The 23,104-nt window shown below is 36.3% G+C and overlaps 1 protein-coding gene and 1 long non-coding RNA gene across 5 annotated transcripts in view; one reads left to right on the plus strand and one right to left on the minus strand.

Annotated features, from left to right (window-relative positions):
• Positions 1-23,104, plus strand: part of LOC136031757 (uncharacterized) — a 216,168-nt gene that overhangs the window by 167,225 nt on the left and 25,839 nt on the right. The gene's annotated exons all lie outside the window — the stretch shown is intronic.
• Positions 20,309-23,104, minus strand: part of LOC136031756 (alpha-tocopherol transfer protein-like) — a 79,873-nt gene continuing 77,077 nt past the window's right edge. For 3 of the 4 annotated variants that reach the window (XM_065711486.1, XM_065711484.1, XM_065711485.1), the window contains exons 6-7: positions 21,942-22,052; positions 20,309-20,674 (exon numbers count right to left, since the gene is read on the minus strand). In XM_065711486.1, the coding sequence (XP_065567558.1) occupies positions 20,534-20,674; positions 21,942-22,052 (252 nt within the window). In that variant the 3' untranslated portion in view covers positions 20,309-20,533. The remainder of the gene's footprint in view (positions 20,675-21,941; positions 22,053-23,104) is intronic. The other variant, XM_065711488.1, reaches the window with a different exon arrangement.

Genomic DNA, 23,104 nt, shown 5'->3' on the forward strand with positions numbered 1-23,104 from the left:
AATGACCCCTGAATCAGAAAGGCCGTAGAATAAATAGTTGAAATTACAAAAATACTATAGCATAAAGAGCAAGGTATTTATCCCCACCTAAATACCTCGCTCTTTATGCTAAAGTATTTTTAGAACCCCTCATATGCGTAATAATCTCTGTTCGTTTTAAGTTTCAATGCTACTCCTTGCTTTCAATTGAAAAAACTTTTCCATGTTTATTTTTTCATTTTTTTTTATAGTAATTTTCGAAAATCCTGCACCCTTTTCATTGAATTTCTGTTCCCCCATGACATATTTCACCAGGGAAAGATCCTCCCACATAGCCCCCTACCCTCAACCTCAACCCCACCCCCAAAACCAAAAAAATCCCCTGAAAACGACTGTACACTTCCCAATAACCATTATTATATGTAAACACTGGTCAAAGTTTGTAACTTGCAGCCCCTCCCACGGGGACTGTGGGGGAGTAAGTCATTCCCAAAGACAAAGTTATTATGGTTTTTGACTATGCGGAACAAAATGGCTATCTCAAAATTTTGATCTGTTGAATTTGGAGAAAAAATGAGCATGGGAGGGGGCCTAGGTGCCCTCCAAGGCAAACCATTCCATGGTCCGGCAACTCTACTAACGGAAGATAATTGACTAATTTTTTTAGTCTTCACAAAATTCCACATTTCTGTAGATAGGAGCTTGAAAATTTTGCTATAGGATTCTCTGATACGCCGAATGCGATGGTGTAATTTTCGTTAAGATTGTGTGACTTTTAGGGGGTGTTTTCCCCTATTTTCTAAAATAAGACAAATTTTCTCAGGCTCGTAACTTTTGATGACAAAGACCAAATTTGATGAAACTTATATATTTAAAATTAGCATGAAAATCCGATTCTTTTGATGTATATTTTAGCATCAAAATTTCGTTATTTAGAGTTTCGTTTAATATTGAGCCTGGTCGCTCCTTACTACAGTTCGTTACCACAAACTGTTTGAAATGTGTATTAACTAATGCACTCTTAAAAATTTAAACACTCTCTGCCTCGACAACCTCCAAAGGCAAACCATTCCATGGTCCGGCAACTCTACTAACGGAAGATAATTGACTAATTTTTTTCAGTGGTTTTGGGGGATATAATTTATAATCATGCTGACGAGTAAAGTGATAATGGCTAAATTTAAAAAATAAATTTTGATCAACATCACCAACTCCTTTAATTATACGAAACACATTTACAAGGTCATTGCGACGTCTACGAAACTTCAACGACGGGTGTCGAAGCCTAGAAAGTATCTGCGGATAGGAAAGGCGCTGAAGGTATGGGACCAATCTAATGGCCCTTCTCTGAACCTTTTCTATCCTATGCTCATCCGTTGGACTTAATGAAAACCAAACAGAAGTATTATACTCAAGAAGAGGGCGGACCATTGATTTATATAGTAGTAAGAAATTTCGAAGGTTAAACCTACTAAAGCTTCTCCTTATAGACGATAAACGATAATTTGCATTCTTTACAATTTCCGAAACATGCTTATCAAATTTCAATTGGGTATCAAAGTAAACGCCAAGGTCACGCACTATTTCGTTAGAAGGGATTCGTATGCCAGACAGCTGGTGAGTATGCACAAGTGGGAGTTTACGAGCATAGTGTAGAACAACACACTTAGAAGGGTTTATGAACATGGAAGTAGATTCGCACCAATAAGTTACAGAGTCAAGATCCTCCTGTAAAAGTTGCACATCGTTTTGGTCTCGTACTGGTATATAAAGTTTTACGTCATCCGCGAAAATCTTGACAGCAGAATGCTGAACAGAGGAAGGCAGATCATTAATAAATAAACAAAATAAAATTGAACCCAGGTAGCTACCCTGGTGGACTCTGCTTAACACATCAACTGAGGATGACTTAGCTTCACCAACAACAACCTGTTGAGTTCGTCCATTTAGATAATCAGCAATAAATGCAATTGTTTTTTTTTACCCAATTTATAAGCTGCACATTTTTAAAGAAGGATGGGTATTGAGATTTTGTCAAATGCCTTCGATAAGTCGATTTAAATGCAGTCAAAGGGTATAGCTAAATCGGCAAAACGTTGAAAATCCAAAATAACCTCAAGAAGCTTCTTGAGGTTATTTTGGATTTTCAACGTTTTGCCGATTTAGCTATACCCTTTGTGAAACATTTCAAATTTATTTTTTTTCAGTTAAGTGAAATTATATTCTGGTCTTGAAAAGACATGATGATTGTCAGCCCTACTCATGTTAATTTTGTTTGTTTCGTGTTTTACTCAGTTATGTATTGTAATTTCTGTTGGTTTTGAGTTTCATTTATTTATTGATGGTGATTTGTGATACTTTTAAGCTTGGAAGGTTACTTGAATTTATTTCTAATAATTTTGGGCTTAATGGAGCTCTTTACTTTTCTTTGAAGAACTCGTTTGGTTGTAAAAGATTTTTAAAATTACTTTATGTTTGCTTTTTATTGAAATGGTCTTTTTCATGTAAAAAAATATTTTATATCTTTTTTGTTTTTTTCTATAAGAATCAATAGTTAGACTTGCTATTTATATGTTAAAGAAACTGTTTCAACATCTTTTAATCCTGACAGAAATAGTATTGTTCAATTTAAGTTTATACCTCCTCAAGTTGACCTGAAAAATAAAACTTAGTATCAATCCCAAGAATTATATCTCTACTCTTTGATAACCTTGATACACTTACACTCTTTGAATTTATTTGAATTACAAGAGCAGAAGTAGCAATAGTAGTAGCCCCAAAAGTTTTGAAGTAATACCACAAGTGGTTTTAATGTATTTCTGAGGTTTCTTTTTGGTAACTATAAACACAGTACCTTTTCATTTATTTTTAAAGTAACATTTGGTTTTAAAGCTCAATGGGCCTATTGCATAATTGTGGGGGTTGACATACCCAACCCAATATCTCTAGAGACATAGCTATTGGACTATTCTACTATGCTGAACACAATGGCTGTCTCAAAATTTTTGATTGGATGTGTTTGGAAAATGAATCAGGTTTGCTCAGTTGAACGTTTTAATTGTATTTCTAGCTATTATAGGGCAGCAGTGCCTATGATTTTGCTAATATACCTTTTTGAAATCCTGTAGGCATATAGTTTTTTTTTGTTCAATTGAAACCTCCCCTAAGCGTTTCCTAAAGTCATTAGCGTATTAGTTACAGTAACAGTAGTAGTAGTATTAGTTGTGTATGTACTGTGTTTTGGTGATTTGAACATCATTCTCATCAAGTCCTGGAAGTTTCAACTTGATACACTTTGTTGTTTATGGCATTGCTGATTTATGATTTTGATAAATTGTATATTTACATACTTTTGTTATTTTCTTCTTAATGCTCTTATTACTTGCAATAGAGGTAGTAGCTGAAGTAGGAGCAGTAGCAGTACTAGTAAATGTAACAGCAGTAGTACCATTAGTAGTAACATGCGCATATTGCCTTTTGGTCAATTGATAATCCTCTTTAGGTATTCTCTGAAAATTCCAACTTAATACTCTTATCTATTCTTGAGATACGAGATTTTGACAATCTTCATACACACAATATCTTTTGAGTAGTTCAAATGTCCCCTCAATATTTTAAATATAGTACTGTGGTTGAGGTGATAGTAGTGGAAGCAGTAGTAGTAGCATACAAATATTACATGTTTGGTCAATTGATCATCTCCCTTATCATTTCCTGGAAGTTTCAAATTAATATACTCAGAAATTCCCGAGGCACGCCCTTTTGGCAGCCCGTATACACATAACTTGCTTTGATTTGGTTCAACAATCCCCTGAACTTTCTCTGAAAGACTCACCTGAATGTCCTTTATAATTTTGGATACTAAAGGTCAAACATGCATACTTTTTTCAGTAACAAATACTATATGTAAACAGGGAACGAATTACCCAACTTACAGCCCTTGTTCTGTGGATCATGATGAGGTTTGATGTTCCGAAAGGTATAATTACTGGATATGTCAACAATGCAGAAGAAATTAGATGTCTCAAAATGGCTGTCTCAAAATTTTTATAGGACGCATTTAAGAAAAAAGACATAGGGTGGGCCTAGTTTGCCCCCTGTCAATTTTGACTCTTAAAAAGGACTCTAGGACTTCGCATTTCCAACTGAATGAGCCACATCCGATGTTCATGCAGCCACCCTTTCCACAAGCACTTTAAATGTTAACAATGGGAAACTAATATAACCTATAGCTCTTGGCCCATGGGCCGCGCGGGGGGGTTGTCATCCCCAATTGCATAATTACTGAACCTTTCAAATATACTCAACTAAATAGCTATCTCAAAATTTTCATTGAATGTGTTTTGGGAAAAGATGGAGGAAGGGGGGGGGGGCTAGCTACCCTCCAATAACTTTTGACTGTAGAAAAGCAAACTAGAACTTTCAATTTCCAATCCAATGAGCCCTCTCCAAAGCTTATGCGACCACTATTTCCATAAAAACCTTTTATGCCTTTGGTAACTTACAGCCCTTGTCCTGATATCTTTGGGGGGGGGGGGTCATCTTCAAAGACGTAGGTACTGGATCTTCAACTATGCTGAACAAAACGGCTATCTCCAAATTTTGGTTGGATATATTTAGGGAAATGATGGATGTGGGGAAGGGAAGCCGGCTGCTCCCCAATAACTTTCGACTATTAGAAAGGGCAACAGAATTTGCAATTTCAGATAAGTTATGTAATTCATTAAGTTACTTCAATTAATTTATGCCCCCACAGCATAACTTACAACCCTTAACATGAGGACTGTGGGGGAGTGTTGTCATCATCAAAGACATGATTTCCGGAACTTCCAACTAAGTTGAACAGAATGACTATCTCAAAACTCTGATTGGATGTATTTGGAGAAATGATTGGCATGGGGGGGGGCTGGTTACCCTCCAATTGCTGTCGAATATTAAAAAGGCACTAGCCTTTTCTATTTCCAGTCGAATGGGCCCCTTTCAAAGTTTCTATCATAACTCCTTCTATACAAAGTGCTCTGGTATAAAAAACTTTCTGGTCACTTCGCTCTTTACTTAGGCAGCTCTATTACGCTGTCTATGACTCGAAATATAATATTTCATTTTCTAAATAAATGGACTTACCCCCATTTGAACGTTTATTTGTTCGTCATAGAAAGGAAGTATAGTCTGTGAAAAGGATGCCTTATTTAAGGTAAAAGGTAAAAAAGGTAAAGAATACGGCATTAGACTCTACAGTCCCTACCGGCGGTGCTGAACTCCGTTTCTTGGCCCTTCAGCCAGGAAGTGCAATGGGGGGTTGGGGGCCAACCATCCTGTGCTTTATCCAACCATCCTGTGTTATTTAAGGTGTTTCGTCGAAAATGCGTCATGTATGGTGAAATGAAACCAATCAAGCATACAATTATAGATTCAACATTCGTTTTGCAATTAGAAGACACGCAGGATTTCGCCACCTCTTTGTTGGACAAGATTAAAGAAGAAAATTGACATGTCAAGACTATGAATGAACCTTGCTATTGAACTCTTTTACCCGGAAATTAATCATTTTTTGAATAAATAGAAGTTAATCATTTTGTTTTGTGTAAATATGTTGGTTTCAAAATGTATACTTTAGTATATCTATTGATAACGATCGCTGTGTATGGGATCAAAATATATAGGCTTTTGTACCTATTTTCACTGTCTAAATAAATGGTCTCATCCACATTTGAAAGTTTATTTGTTCTTTAATGGACCTTGTGGTTGAGAAGTCTTTCTTAAAGAACTGTAGCAAAATTCAAACTTTAGCATAAACAGCGATGGTTGAAAAAGAGGCAGTCACTCTCATATACGAAACAATTTCTGTTCTTTTTTAGTTTTAAAAGCGATTTCCTGGAGTATCGCCCTTGCTTTAGACAAAGTTTTAATAGAAGAACAGTGTGGTTTTAGGAAGGATAGAGAATATATCGACGAAATTTTTCCTCTTAGATTAGTAATTGAGAAGTGCCTGAGATATAAAACCCCTTTACTTCTCAGTTTTATAGACTAGTAGCTATTGGGGTGGCACTTCGCGCCACCCCAACATCTAGTTGGTGGGGGCGCTTCGCGCGCCTCCAAGCCCCCCCGCGCGTGTAAGTCGTTACGCGCCATATTAGTTACGCACCATTATAGTTGTGTCCCTGTGCCCCACCTGTGAATAAATATATATATATATATATATATATATATAAATATATATATATATATATATATATATATATATATATATATATATATATATATATATATATATATATATATATATATATATATATATATATATATATATATATATATATATATATATATATATATATATATATATATATATATATATATATATATATATATATGTTTTTAACTACGTTAAACTTGCGAATATACAACATTCTTCGCTGTCCCATTGTCTGTACATATAAATAGATTGTCAGGTTTACCGACTCTTGAACATGCAACATATAATTGTCCATGGGAAAAACAATCCGTATTCAGATCTATACCTCATTATTCTAATGATTACCCTTGTGATGGTGATTTCTAATCAAACATTCCCTGTGTCCCAATCATCATTTATAAATCCCCCCTGTGCCCCCCGGCGTCCCCGTTGTAGTTGTATCCCTGTGTCCCAGTCGTCATTTATAGTCGACAAACATGACGTCAGTCGACACACACGTCCCAGTCGTCATTTGTGTCCCGGTGTCCCAGTCTGTAATTTCTCTTTGAGTGTCCCGGTCGTCATTTATATTCCCTGTGTCCCGGTCTGTATATACATTCGTTTTTGAGTTGGTATATGATGAAATAAATTTTTAGTTTTTTTCCTTTTTTTCTGGTTAGATTTTTTTTTGGTTTTTACCTTTTTTTTAGCCTTTTTTTCTTTTTTCTCTTTAGTTTTTTTGTGTAGTTTTTGCCTTTTTTAGTTTTCTTTTTCTCCTTTATTTTTCAGTTTTTTTCTTATTAATTTTTTCTTCTTTTTCAGTTTTTAGTTTTTTTGTTTTTTTTATTAGTTTTTAGTTTTTTTTTAGTTTTTTTTTTATTAGTTTTTAGTTTTTTTCTTTTTAGTTTTTTTTTGTAGTTTTTACCTTTTTTTGTTTTTTTTCTTTTCTAGTTTTTACTTTTTTACCTTTTTTTAGTTTTTTAGCTTTTTTAAGTTTTTTTAGTATTTTCTTTTTAGTTTTTTTTGTAGTTTTCACCTTTTTTAGTTTTTTTTCTTCTTTTGTATTAATGCTAAAGCCAAGGTTAGAACCTGGAACCTCTCGGATCTAGAACCTGGAACATAACGCTTTACCAACTCAGCTACTTCGGCTTGAATACATTTACCCTTTTTAGTTTTTTTTTTCATTTTTATTTTTTTGGTTTTCTTTTCCTCCTTTATTTTTCAGTTTTTTTTATTTTTATTTTTTTTTAGTTTTCTATTTGTCCTTTATTTTTCAGTTTTTTCCTTTTTTTAGTTTTTTTTTCTTTTACAGTTTTTAGTTTTTTTTGTAGTTTTTACCTTTTTTTAGTTTTTTTTGTTTTTATCTTTTTTAGTTTTTAGTTTTTTATCTTTTTATAGTTTTTTTTTATAGTTTTTTAGCTTTTTTAGTTTTTTTAGTATTTCCTTTTTAGTTTTTTTGAGTTTTTACCCCCTTTAGTTTTTTTTTCTTCTTTTGTATTAATGCTAAAGCCAAGGTTCGAACATGGAACCTTTCGGACCTAGAACCTGGAACATAACGCTTTACCAACTCAGCTGCTTCGGCTTGAATACAATCGTTTCTGAATTGGTATATGATGAATAATTCAGACGTCTTATGCGGACAGACAGACAGACACACAAACAAACAACATATTTATATATATTTACTAGCAGTTAGGGTGGCGCTTCGCGCCACCCCAACACCTAGTTGGTGGGGGCGCTTCGCCCCCCCGCGCGCGTAAGTCGCTACGCGCCATATTAGTTACGCGCCATTGTAGTTGTGTCCCTATGTCCCACCTGTGAATAATATATATATATATATATATATATATATATATATATATATATATATATATATATATATATATATATATATATATATATATATATATATATATATATATATATATATATATATATATATATATATATGTATATATATATATATATATATATATATATATATATATATATATATATATATATATATATATATATATATATATATATATATATATATATATGTTTTCAACTACGTAAAACTTGCGAATATACAACATTCTTTGCTGTCCCATTGTCTGTGCATATAAATAGATTGTCAGGTTTACCGACTCTTGAACATGCAACATATAATGGTCCATGGGAAAACAATCCGTATTCAGATCTATACCTCATGATTCTAATGATTGCCCTTGAGCTTTGTTGATGGTGATTGCTAATCGACCATTCCCTGTGTCGCCATCGTCATTTATATATCCCCCTGTGCCCCCCGGCGTCCCCTTTGTAGTTTTGTCCCTGTGTCCCGGTCGTCATTTATATTCCCTGTGTCCCGGTCGTCATTTGTGTCCCGGTGTCCCAGTCTGTGATTTCTCTTTGAGTGTCCCGGGCGTCATTTATATTCCTTGTGTGCCGGTGTCCCGGTCGTCATTTATATCCCCCTGTGCCCCCCGGCGTCCCCGTTGTAGTTGTGTCCCTGTGTCCCGGTCGTCATTTATATTCCCTGTGTCCCGGTCGTCATTTGTATCCCGGTGTCCCGGTCTGTATATACATTCGTTTTTTAGTTTTGTTTTTCTCCTTTATTTTTTTCCTTTTTTCTTTTTTTTCTTTTTTAGTTTATTTAGATTTTTTAGTTTTTTTTAGTTTTTAGTTTTTTTTTCTTGTTAGCTTTTTTGTAGTTTTTACCTTTTTTTTAGTTTTTTTAGTTTTTTTTTTACTTATGTCCTGGTCGTCATTTATACTCCCTGTGTCCCGGTCGTCATTTGTGTACCGGTGCTTTGTTGATTGCTAATCGAACATTCCTTTTGTCCCGGTCGCTTTCTCTTTGAGTGTCGTCATTTATATTCCCTATGTGCCGGTGTCCCGGTCGTCATTTGTGTCCCGATGTCCCGGTCTGTAATTTCGTCAGTTGAAAACATGACGTCAGTTGACACACAAACATGACGTCACCCGACAGACAGACCCACACACACGCAGACAGCTTATTTTTATATATATAGATTGTTCCGAGTTTTCATCCGTCACGATGTCTAAGATTGAAAAGGATAAAGTTCAACTGGATGCAAAGTCAATTTATGTTTTTAACGACGTAAAATTGTGAATATACAACATTCTTCGCTGCCCCATTGTCTGTGCATATGAATAGATTGTCAGGTTTACCGACTCTTGAACATGCAACATATAATTGTCCATGGGAAAAACAATCCATATTCAGATCTATACCTCATGATTCTAATGATTGCCCTTGAGCTTTGTTCATGGTGATTGCTAATCGAACATTGCCTGTGTCCCTGTCGTCATTTATATATCCCCCCGGTGCCCCCGGCGTCACCGTTGTAGTTGTGTCCCTGCGTCCCGGTCGTCATTTATATTCCCTGTGTCCCGGTCGTCATCCCGGTATACATTCGTTTTTGAATTGGTATATGATGAAATAAATTTTCAATTTTTTCCCTTTTTTTCTTTTTAGTTTTTTTTATTGGTTTTCACCTTTTTTTAGGTTTTTTAGTTTTTTTCTTTTTTCTTTTTAGTTTTTTTTGAAGTTTTTATCTTTTTAGTTTTTTTATTTTTATGTATATTTTTTTAGTTTTCTTTTTCTCCTTTATTTTTCAGTTTGTTTCCTTTTTTTAGTTTTTTTTCTTTTTTAGTTCTTTTAGTTTTTACCTTTTTTAGTTTTTTTTAGTTTTTTTAGTTTTTTAGCTTTTTTTAGTTTTTTTTATTAGTTTTTAGTTTATTTTATGGTTTTTTCCTTTTTTTAATTTTTTTTTAGTTTTTTACCTTTTTTTTAGTTTTTTTAGTTTTTAAGCTTTTTTAGATTTTTTTTTTCTTTTTAGTTTTTTTTTTGTAGTTTTTACCTTCTTTAGATTTTTGCTTCTTTTATATTAATGCTAAAGCCAAAGTGATGAAATAATTCAGACGTCATATTATATGATGAAAAAAATTTTTAGTTTTTTTTTCATTTTTTTCTTTTTAGTTTTTTTTATTGGTTTTTACCTTTTTTTGTAGCTTTTTTAGTTTTTTTTCGTTTTTTCTTTTTAGTTTTTTTTTAGTTTTTATCTTTTTTATTTTTTTATTTTAATTCATATTTTTTTTAGTTTTCTTTTCTCTTTTATTTTTCAGTTTTTTCCTTTTTTTTAGTTTTTTTCTTTATTAGTTTTTAGTTCTTTTAGTTTTTTACCTTTTTTTAGTTTTTTTAGTTTTTTAGCTTTTTTAGTTTTTTTTATTAGTTTTTAGTTTTTTTTTGTAGTTTTTGCCTTTTTTTAGTTTTTTTTCTTCTTTTGTATTAGTGTGAAATAATTCAGACGTCATATGCGGACAAACACGACGTCACTCGACAGACAGACAGACAGACATAACCCACAAACAACTTATTTTTATATATATAGATAGACTAGCTGCTGGGGTGGCGTTTCGCGCCACCTCAACACCTAGTTGGAGGGGGGGGGGGCACTTCACCCCTCATTTTTGTCCCGGTCGTCATTTGTGTTCCGGTGTCCCGGTCTGTAATTTCTCTTTGAGTGTCCTGGTCGTCATTTATATTCCCTGTGTCTCGGTCGTCATTTGAGTCCTGGTGCTTTGTTGATGGTGATTGCTAATCGAACATTCCTTGTGTCCCGGTCGCTTTCTGTTTGAGTGTCCCGGTCGTCATTTATATTCCCTATGTCCCGGTCGTCATTTGTGTCCCGATGTTCCGGTGTATAATTTCGTCAATCAACAAACATGACATCAGTCGACACACAAACATGACGTCACTTGACACATAGACACACAGACAACTTATTTTTATATATATACTAGCTGTTGGGGTGGCGCTTCGCGCCACCCCAACACCTAGTTGGTGGGGCGCTTCGCGCCCCCCCAAGCCCCCCCGCGCGCGTAAGTCGTTACGCGCCATATTAGTTACGCGCCATTGTAGTTGTGTCCCTGTGTCCCACCTGTGAATAGAGATAGATATAAATATATGTTTTTAACTACGTAAAACATGCGAATATACAACATTCTTCGCTGTCCCATTGTCTGTGCATATAAATAGATTGTCAGGTTTACTGTCTCTTGAACATGCAACATATAATTGTCCATGGGAAAAACAATCCCTATTCAGATCTATACCTCATTATTCTAATGATGTGTCCCTGTGTCCCGGTCGTCATTTATATTCCCTGTGTCCCGGTCGTCATTTGTGTCCCGGTGTCCCAGTTTGTAATTTCTCTTTGAGTGTCCCGGTCGTCATTTATATTCCCTGTGTCCCGGTCGTCATTTGTGTCCCGGTGTCCCGGTCTGTAATTTCTATTCGAACAATCCCTGTGTCCCGGTCGTCATTTATATATCCCGCCTGTGCCCCCGGCGTCCCCGTTGTAGTTGTGTCCCTGTGTCCCGGTCGTCATTTATATTCCCTGTGTCCCGGTCGTGATTTGTGTCCGGGTGTCCCAGTCTGTAATTTCTCTTTGAGGTTCCCGGTCGTCACTTATATTCCCTCTGTCTCGGTCGTCATTTGTGTCCCGGTCTGTAATTTCTCTTTGAGTGTTTTTTCTTTTTAGTTTTTTTTTAGTTTTTTACCTTTTTTCTTTTTTCAGTTTTCTTTTTCTTCTTTATTTTTCAGCGTCACTATGAAGTACATATCGACGAACCTTTGTTTTTTTAACTTAAATCTGGTAGGCATTGATGACCTTATCCAAGTCAAAATCCCAAACCCAATCATCATCGCTATCATTTTCAGTTTTGATATGTTTTGACTCTCGCTGTCCAGGTGGATTTTCATCTAACTGCGCGGTTTTGCGTTCTTTAGCCGCAAGCCTGTTTTCTTGCTGTTCTTGTGATTCCTCGGAACGCTTTCTTTTCTTACTTTCTCTATCAGCAGCAAGTTTTTTGGCATAAACTCTTTGAGCAGCTTTCTCGGCTGTTGCCATTGTAGGTTCTTCAGTCATTTTACAATTAAACATTTTTCCGTGAACAAATGTCTTAAATACCATTAATGACGTCACCGTCAAAGCAAAAATGACGGCAACTAATTTCATGACGTCAGTCAACACAGAAACATGACGTCACCTGATCCACAGACAGACAACTTATTTTTATATATATAGATAGATAGATAGATGTCCCGGTGTCCCGGTCGTCATTTGTGTCCCGATGTCCTGGTGTGTAATTTCGTCAATCAACAAACATGACGTCAGTCGACACACAAACATGACGTCACTCGACACACACACACACAGACAACTTATTTTTATATTGATAGATGTCCCGGTGTCTCGGTCGTCATTTGTGTCCCGATGTCCCGGTCTGTAATTTCGTCAGTTGAAAAACATGACGTCAGTCGACACACAAAAATGACGTCACTCGACACCCAGACAAGTTATTTTTATATATATGGATAAGATTTGTCTTTGAACGATTTTCTTAAATACTTATAATGACGTCATAACAAACATGACGACAACTATCTTCATGACGACATACAGCTCAATCCTTATAATGACGTCAGTCGACAGACAGACAAACAACTTATTTGTATATATATAGACAGATAGATGAGTAAGTGTTTGCACGTTAACTAAACGAAGGTCCTATGCTTGTGTGGTAATATCAGATAAAAAACATTGAAGTAGATGATACTGTGTGAGAATAACATTGCTGCAGTTAAAGTTGGAAATAGGGTTAGCAGCTGGTTTTGTATTAAATCAGGAGTTAAGCAGGGTCACGTCCTAGAACATTTATATTGATCATTTTGAAAGACTTTAGCCTAAGGAGCATAGCAAAGGTAATGGGCTAAAAAAGAATTAATTGGAGCAGCAAAACTTTCCTAGACCGAGATTATACTGGTAATTAAAGCAACCTAAATGAAAATATTAGCAAAATGAACGAATTTTTAGAGGTTTCAAGAGTTCAGGGTGCAAAAATAGGTTTGGAAATTAATGTTAAGAAGACTAGATCGTTATGACTAGGAATAACTGAAGGTGAGGAGGTGATGTTGGGCAATGCTGGGTGTTAATAATAAAGAGGGTGGGAGCAGGGAAGATGTTAAAAGTAGATAGCCATAGCCCAGAGTGTTTTTTTACAGTTGAAAAGTTTGGAAGAATAGAATGATAAGTCTGCAAACAGAGAGAAGAATATTGGAAGCTAGAATGGTGACAGCGGTCAAGTATGGCTCTGAAGCATGGGCCCTCCAAAAGACGGTGAATGGTTTTATAGATATTTTCCATAGAAAATAGAGAAGGAGTGTCCATAGCTGTGTTGACCCTCAGGTGGCTTGTTGCTGAGGTAAGTTGTCAACAGTCGAAGCTGTATTAAGAATCTGGTAAAATTGGACAGAATGTTCGTAGACAATATTCAGCACTGAGCTAATTTCAATGTAAGCTTTTCCTACCAATTTTCTTGTCATTTCAATTTTCCACTTCTGTAGCACAAATATGACATTAAAATAAAAAAGGAACACAAATCATTCATTACCTTTGCATTTTATCAACAAGTGTGACTCTGATGTGAACTGGGCATTAAAATCACAATTTGACTCCAGAGAAAGACTGTCTGTAGTACAATTGCGATAGCTAAAGTCTAATTCGTATTGTTGCGGTAACCTTTTTATGGCCCTTGGTATTAACTACCAAGTATTTTTAACTTTCGAACGGTAAACCAGATCTTAATGAAATTTGATGTTTGGAAGGATATCGTGTCTTAGAGCTGTCATTTTAAGTCCCGACCGGATCTGGTGACGTTGGGGGGGGGGGTATGGGAAGGGGAAAGCTAAAATCTTGGAAACCACTTAGAGTGGAGGGACCGGGATGAAACTTGGTGGGAAAAATAAGCACAAGTCCTAGATACATGATTGACAAAACCGGAACAGATCCGCTCTCTTTGGGGTAGTTGGAGGGGGGGGGGGGTACTTCTGAAAAATTAGAAAAAATTAGGTATTTCTAACTTACGAACGGGTGATTGGATCTCAATGAAATTTAATATTTAGAAGGATATCGTGTCTTGGAGCTCTTATTTTAAATCCCGACTGGATCTGGTGACATGGGGGGGGGGGCTGGGAGGGGGAACCTAAAACTTGGAAAACACTTAAGAGTGGATGGATCCGGATGAAACTTGGTGGGAAAAATAAGCACAAGTCCTAGATACATGATTGACATAACCATAACGGATCCACTCTCTTTGGGGTAGTTGTGGGTAATTCTGATAAATTAGAAAAAATGAGGTATTTTTAACTTAGTAACGGGTAATCGGATCTCAATGAAATTTGATATTTAGAAGGATTTCATGTCTCAAAGCTCTTAAATTCCGACCGGATCTGGTGACATTAGGGGGAGTTTGGGGTGGGGGAACCTAAAATCATGGAAAACACTTAAATTGGAGGGATCGGGATGAAACTTGGTGGGATAAATAGGCAGAAGTCTTAGATACGTGATTTACATGATTGAAACGGATCCACTCTATTGGGGGGGGGGGGTTAATTCTGAAAAATTAGAAAAAATGAGGTATTTTTAACCTACGAACGGGTGGTTGGATCTCAATGAAATTTAATATTTAGAAGGATATCGTGTCTTGGAGCTCTTATTTTAGATCCCGACTGGATCTGGTGACATAGAGGTGGGGGGCTGGGAGGGGGAAACCTAAAACTTGGAAAACACTTAAGAGTGGATGGATCGGGATGAAACTTGGTGGGAAAAATAAGCACAAGTCCTAGATACATGATTAACATAACCGGAACGGATCCACTCTCTTTAGGGTAGTTGGGGGGGGGGGGGGGTAATTCTGAAAAATTAGAAAAAAACGAGGTATTTTTAACTTACGAACGGGTGATTGGATCTCAATGAAATTTGACAGTTAGAAGGATATTGTGTCTCAGAGCTCTTATTTTGAATCCCAATCGGATCTGGTGACACTGGGGGGAGTTGGGAGGGGGAAACCTAAAACTTGGAAAACACTTAGAGTGGAGGGATCGGGATGAAACTTGGCGGGAAAATAAGCACAAATCCTAGATACATAATTGACAAAACCGGAACAGATCCACTCTCTTTGGGGTAGTTGGGGGGGGGGGTTACTTCGGAAAAATTAGAAAAAATGAGGTATTTTTAACTTACGAACAGGTTATTGGATCTCAATGAAATTTAATATTTAGAAGGATATCGTGTCTTGGAGCTCTTATTTTAAATCCCGACTTGATCTGGTGACATTGGGGGGGGGGGGGGGAGGGGGAAACCTAAAACTTGGAAAACACTTAAGAGTGGATGGATCGGGATGAAACTTGGTAGGAAAAATAAGCACAAGTCCTAGATACATGATTGACATAACCATAACGGATCCACTCTCTTTGGGGTAGTTGTGGGTAATTCTGATAAATTAGAAAAAATGAGGTATTTTTAACTTAGTAACGGGTGATCGGATCTCAATGAAATTTGATATTTAGAAGGATTTCATGTCTCAAAGCTCTTATTTTAAATCCCGACCGGATCTGGTGACATTGGGGGAGTTTGGGGCGGGGGAACCTAAAATCATGGAAAACACTTAGATTGGAGGGATCGGGATGAAACTTGGTGGGATAAATAAGCAGAAGTCTTAGATACGTGATTTACATGATTGAAACGGATCCGCTCTATTGGGGGGGGGGGGTTAATTCTGAAAAATTAGAAAAAATGACGTATTTTTTACTTACGAAGGAGTGATCAGATTTTCATGAAACTTCATATTTGGAAGTACCTTATAACTCAGATCTCTTATTTTAAATCTCAACCGGATCCAGCGTAATTGGGGGAGGGGCAGTTGGGGGGACCGGAAATCTTAGAAAATACTTAAAGCGGTGAGATCAGGATGAAACCGGATGGGAAGAATAAAAACCTGTCTAAGATACATGACTGACATAACCAGACTGGATCTGCTCTCTTTGGTGGAGTTGGGGGAGGGGGTAATTTTGAAAATTGAGGTATTTGTAACTTACGAAAGGGGGACCAGATCTTAACGAAATTTGCTATTTAGAAGGATCTTGTTCTTTAAAGCTCTAATTTTAAATTCCGACCAGATCCTGTGACATTGGGGGGAGTTGGAGGGGGAAACCGGAATTGTTGGAAAACGTGAAAATTGGGGTATTTTTATCTTACGAAAAGGTGATCAGATCCTAATGAAATTTGATATTTAGAAGGATATCGTGCATCAAAGCTCTTATTTTAAATCTCGACCGGATCTGGTGACATTGGGGGAGTTTGGGGTGGGGGAACCTAAAATTATGGAAAAGGCTTAGATTGGAGGGATCGGGATGAAACTTGGTGGGAAAAATAAGCAGAAGTCTTAGATACGTGATTTACATAATTGGAATGGATCTGCCCTATTAGGGGGGGGGGTTAATTCTGAAAAATTAGAAAAAATTACGTATTTTTAACTTACGATGAAGTGATCAGATCTTCATGAAACTTCATATTTAGAAGGACCCCGTAACTCAGATCTCTTATTTTAAATGTCAACCGGATCCAGCGTAATTGGAGGGCAGTTGGGGGGACTGGAAATCTTAGCAAAGCGGTCAGATCAGGATGAAACTGGATGGGAAGAATAAAAACCTGTCTAAGATACGTGACTGACATAACCGGACCGGATCTTCTCTCTTTGGTGGAGTTGGGGGGGGGGGTAATTTTGAAAATTGAGGTATTTGTAACTTACGAAAGGGTGACCAGAGCTTAATGAAACTTGATATTTAGAAGAATCTTGTGCTTTAAAGCTCTAATTTTAAATTCCGACCAGAATCTGTGACATTGGGGAGAGTTGGATGGGGAAACTGGAATTCTTGGAAAACGTGAAAATTGGGGTATTTTTATCTTACGAATAGGTGATCGGATCTTAATGAAATTTGATATTTAGAAGGAATTCATATCTCAGAGCTCTTATTTCAAATCCCGACCAGATGGTTTGACATTGGGGGAGTCGGAGGGGGAAACCCTGGAAAACACTTGGAGTGGAGGAATTGGGATGAAGCTTGGTGGATAGAATAAGCAAATGTCCTTGATACGTGATTGACGGAACTGTACTGGATTCGCTCTCTTTGGGGGATTTGGGGGGAGGGGTTCAGTGATTTGGCGAGTTTGGTGCTTCTGGACGTGCTAGGACGATGAAAATTGGTAGGCGTGTCAGGGAGCTGCACTAATTGACTTGATAAAGTCGTTTTCCCAGATTCGACCATCTGGGGGGCTAAAGGGAGAGGAAAAACTAGAAAAAATTAGGTATTGATAACTTACGAGTGGGTGATCGAATCTTAATGAATTTTGATATTTAGAAGGATATCGTGTCTCAGAGCTCAGACTCAGAGCTGTGACTCAGAGCTCTTATTTTAAATCCTGACCGGCATTAAGCCTCTTATTTTCCTTTTAAATCAATCTATTGATTCATAGAATTTTGCTAGAGCTCATACCATATGATGTCTTGGCTCTTCGCTCTTCTTACCTCGCCACAAGTGCCATATGAGCTCTTAGCTCTTGTTGAATCAAGGAAAATTCAAAATCAAGTATAATGCTATAGTCCGGATTATAGCTGGAAAATATCTTCGTAGAATAAGGGAAATTCATCTTTGTTGATTCGTAAAAGAAAGGAAATTTCTCTTTATAGGGTAGCCTATTGTATAGCAGTCAGAGGCATTATCAGGGGAGATAGAGGGGGCACTTGCCCCAGTCGCAAAGTCTTAGGAACACAAAATTCCACATAAATAGTCTAACGGTTATAGTCATTTTGTAATTTTTAAATTTTGTTTTTATTAAAATAAAGTACAGTGCGCTGTTGGCAGTAAGTATAAGCAAATTGAATCCGAGATTTTCATTTTTCCCATATCTTCATCACTATTTCTTGAAAATAAAAGTAAATAGATTGAATCTAAGCAATTTTAAGTAGAATTTTAAGCAGAACGTAGGTAGACCGAGTTCAAGAATTAAAAGCAATCATTTGAGACGAGATAATTCATAATTTTGTTAATTCATAATAAGAAAAGTCTGATTTAAAAAACGGAAATTTTGTTGATAAATGAAAACTTTGTTAAAACTTCGGCTGAAAATTTTTGGGAGAGAGAGGGGGGGGGGTACGTAATTCAAGATTTTTCCCCAGGCACAGAAGAAGCCAGAACACTGCATAGAACCCCACCAACGTTTTGACAAAAAAAAATTTACAGAGCTTTGTCTTAGCCAACCTCGGTCCATCATTATTGAAGTTCACCTGTTGTTCAAACCTGATAACACTTTATTGACAAACGATTTCCAAAAGGTAATAAAGCCAAACTACTGCCCTAGGTCGTATAGCATAAGAATTAAAGCGCAGAACATTCCAGAGCTAACCGATAGAAATAGCTGCCAATTCTGGAAGTGCTTCAAAAATTCTAAAGGTGTGATTTCATAATTATGCAACTATGGGGCTATAGAACTAAACTCTTTACGAGATTAATTCAGATTAAAAAAATATTGTAAAAGGAATTTAGCGTTTTCAAAATAAGTGCCACATTAAATTAGAAAACTAAAATTGGTTGCGAAAAACTTGTATCGTGGAATGATTTTACTTAGCGATGAGTTGCTTTTATGGAGACCCAAAATCAAACGTGGCCCTCCTTCCCAAAATATAACCTATGTATTAACTATAGGCAACGTGCATTACTTACAACCGCTGCCTCAGGGGTTGTTGGGTTTTTTTCTGAGGGGATAGTCATTGGACCTTTCGAATATTTTGCAAAAACAGTTATCCCAAAATTTTGATTAGATGACTTTGGGGGTTGAAGGAGGGATAGGCACCTAAAAACTGACATCTAATCTCTTTTGACTCTTACAAAGGAAACCAGAACTTCGAATTTTGAATCGAGTGAGTACCTCTGAAGTTTCTACGACAACTACTTCCAAAATAAAAATTATAAAAAACAAAATATATAATTATAAAAAATAATTATTAAAAATTATGAACTTCCAAAAAATTATAAGAAATATCTACCTTCACATGCAGTGGCCTGGTGACAAAAATTATAAAAAATACTCAGAAGCCACATCACTCTTTACATTGACAGCACAATGAAATCGCAGATACACCCATTTCTTGAAAAAATTCAAATTAATGCGCCTAGTCGATCCTGAGATATTGAACATAAGCCCTTTCGAAAAAAATGGATGCACACAGTGTCTTTATATAGAACAATATCTCCCCCAATATGCCCTGAAAGTTTCAACTTACCACCCTTAGCTATTCCTGAGATATGGCAGATGCACCCTTTTAACAACCTGGGTGCATAGTGTCTTTAGAATCAGTTCAACATCCCCTTTCACCTTCTCTGAAGTTTTACCTTAATATCCTTAGCTTTTTCGGATACACTCAGGATCAAATATTCCCCCTTTCTCAATGATGAAATCTACATGCATACAAGGGGCTATCAAGGCTATGCATGGGCAGCATGGTTGTCTTAAACTTTTGATTGGTGCTGATATGACTTGGCAGCCAAAAAAAGCAATGAAGCGGGATTGATTGCTCTCCAATCATTTTTGACTCTTCAAAAGGACACTGGAACTTTCAACGCCCCGGACGACTGATCCTCCTCTAAAGTTTCCACGACAATTCCTTCCATACGAAGTGATCTAGTGAAAAAACTGATGTATGGAGGCCACTTTGCTCTTTACCAAGGGGATGCCACCAGGCTGCCTATAATTGATTATCAGCACATTACTAGCCACACTATTTGGTGAGGGGTGGGGTCAACTTTACAGAAAATGATTTTTCGAAAATTCTAAGGAACATAATTAGAAAATCATAGGACTTGGTGTAGCAATTTTATGAAAGGTTTTTTTCCCTAGCTAGTGAAATGTGGCAGGAATGGATACGTCCCATTCCCTTTGTGTAAGCAACAACCTTGGTCAGTACTGTGACAAAAATCATGCCAAAGCTATTCAACATTTGATAAGTAGATAAATTCATTCCCAGTGCATGATTTTGAACGGGGTCTGTGAACTTACGTGACTTACATGCCCATGACTATGCTGGTGAAAACGGACCCTGGGGTAGGGATTCGTCCATAAAGTATTGCCAAGATCTCTTTTTAGATGAAGTTAGATCATAGTAGGAGTAATGGAAAATTCTGTGCTTGAACGAAATGCCGGATTTATCTTTAATAATCTCCTAAAACATCGGTGGCAAAAACAAAACTCATATAAAAATATTTATATTAACAAAATCAAGAATAAAATATCCGACGAAAGGAATAAATAAGGAAATGGTTTTATAAACCAGTGACGCCAATCGAGGTGAGCCAAAATATGAACTATAGCTAGAAACTACCCAACTTTATTTAAAATGGTCATCGTGTCCCTGCTGTTTATCGAAAGCCAGGGGAAGGCTGTACTTACCGCCTTCCCAAATGATGTTCATAGATTATACAATTAACACACTTTTTGTCACAAGGGCTTTTGCTGCAGGCCATTCAGCTGATTCTTTGTCACCACCATATTCTTTGAGAAGATCGGATGGGTTAAAACATTCTTGCAGTGTTTTCAAAGAGTAATGTAGTTTCACCTGTAAGTAACAAAACAAAGAGATTGTGGCATATATTTTTGGATAAGTGAGTCTAAACTTTCTTCATTACTGTTGCCATGTTGCACTGTTCTGATTTCAATACATTCTTGTGATCAAAAAGCGTTATTTAAAACATGGCAGTCCCCAAGGATATGTTGCCAGATGATGGCAAATTTCACCCTGAATCAAATAAAGAGTCCGCACAAAATCCACCATTTTCGAAAAAAATCTTAAATTATTCATACCAGCGGAAATGTTCCAGTATTTTAGAATTTCGAAGGATATTTTGGGGGAAGGGTGTCTGAAGCACTAGAAGGCATAATTCAAGGCCCCAAGCTTTTAGATCTCCTGGGATGTCGCTTAGAGCAGCATTGGAAAAGGGATTCACCACTAACATTCTGCTACATACAGAAATAGTGGAGAGTGTCTAGTAATTTTTTCCTTATTTAACTAAAGGGTCCTTAGTTATTTCATCACTGTTGCCTTCAGTGGTCAATGTTTCGGTCTCACTAACATTCTTTGGTTTCATGTCGGGGTTGGTTGTTTGACGAAATCGTTATTGCATTTATTTTGGCAAAGGAGGTGATATGAATGTGGTTCATTGCCCTTCCAATCAACATTTCCAATGGGAGAAATGGATACGCTGCAACTACCACAACATAAATAACCCACTGCTGAACTCAAAGCAAGGAAAAACTAAAAAATATTATTAGAGCCAAGAATATATGCGTACCTGATGCAAATTGAAGTTTTCTGATCTCTAAGTAGCCTACTTGAAATATCTACGCGAAATATATAGATCAAAAACTTAGTCTATGCGTCTGAAACGAATACAAGATATATGTCAGGTCATAGGTGCTATACACAGACTTTTGTACTTCATGAGATCAGGAAGATCCGGAGATTTGAAATTAGCCACAGCTTTTTTTTAGCCGCACCAGAATCTTGGCCAACGTTTCTTAAGATTCAAAAACATATTGCTCTTTTTTCTTCAGATTATGTTATATTTAAATAAGATTTAATTAATAGAATAATAATTTAATGAAAAAACTGAATACAATAGTAATTTAATAAAATTAAATATAAGAATATGAAATGTTCAGTAAATTGTTTAGCAATTATTTTATGTGTAGATAAAGAATGATTGAAACCATATTGACATATTTGCGTAAGCTTATTGGATTAAATTGATGTTGTTTTGTTTTTGGAAATACTTTCAGTTTATTAAACATTACACGCAATAAAACTTAAATAAAAACAAACTTACTCGTTCTTTCATCTTTACTGTAAGCAATGGCCAGACTAGCGACATAAGAAGCGAAAAAACATAAGGCATGTTTATGATATGTATTCCACGGAATCGCATCGGAAAGTTGTCCTAAATGAAAATCAAAACCTTTTAACAAAACTGAAATACCAGAACATAGATCCGGAACACGCGACTGCTATGCGTGGTTACAGCGATAGCTGCTATCAAACAGTTCATTGTTACGAACTGTAAATAAGGAGCGAGGTAGCTCAATAGTAACCAAAACTCTGAAAAACACAGTTTTGATAATAACAGGCACACCAAAAAAAATTAGCTTTTCTTTAAGGCACAGAATTTTGATTACAATTGATGCATCGAAAGAATAGGCTTTTCATGATAATTCAAAATATATGAAGTTCATTAACTTTAATCTTACCCATAAATGTTATGGGGCTGAGAAAATTAAACCAGTATTTCAAAAAGGGGGAAACACCCCAAAAGTCAAGTGGTCTTAATGAGAATCACATCATCAGATTTAACATATCAAAGAACCGTACTGTAGAGGTTTCAAGCTCCTATATAAAAAACGTGGAAATTTACACTTTTTGCAAGAAAAAATATCGCAGATGCGCGTTTATGTGTTTGTTCATAATGTTTTTCTTCCAGGGGTGATTGTGTCGAACCAGTGATTCTAGAATATCTGAAGAGGGCTCATTTGGTGAGAAATCTCGGATTACCAGAGTCTTTAATAAATTGTGAACAGATGAAAACCTCTTTTAAGTAACAAAAAATATCATACCACAGCAAAGTGGCGTTTTCTGCCAGATTCTGCCACGGAACATCCATTAACAGTTTATGCTAACACCAGAAAGGAAGGCATAAATATTCATTCGCTGGGGAGGGGGAGGGGTGTTTTGGAAAATTTTATCCCTGTGAGATCCTAACGAAAAACAACCTACAAATATTTTTCCTTAGATAAGAAAGGCCAAGAAGAATAGTATGCCTCTGTGTTAGGGGTAAGATAAAAATGAAATTCTGTCTTAGGGGTTGCTAGATAAGAAAGAAAAAAATAAAATGTATTAATAAAATGTACTCCTCCTTAGAGGCTCCTTCTCAAATTCCTCCTGACCTATGGAATACCCGAAACAGATGTACCCAGAGACTCCTTCGAACCAACAGCT

Source organism: Artemia franciscana, chromosome 10 (assembly GCF_032884065.1).
Source record: "Artemia franciscana chromosome 10, ASM3288406v1, whole genome shotgun sequence".
NCBI classification, from domain to species: Eukaryota; Metazoa; Arthropoda; class Branchiopoda; order Anostraca; family Artemiidae; genus Artemia; species Artemia franciscana.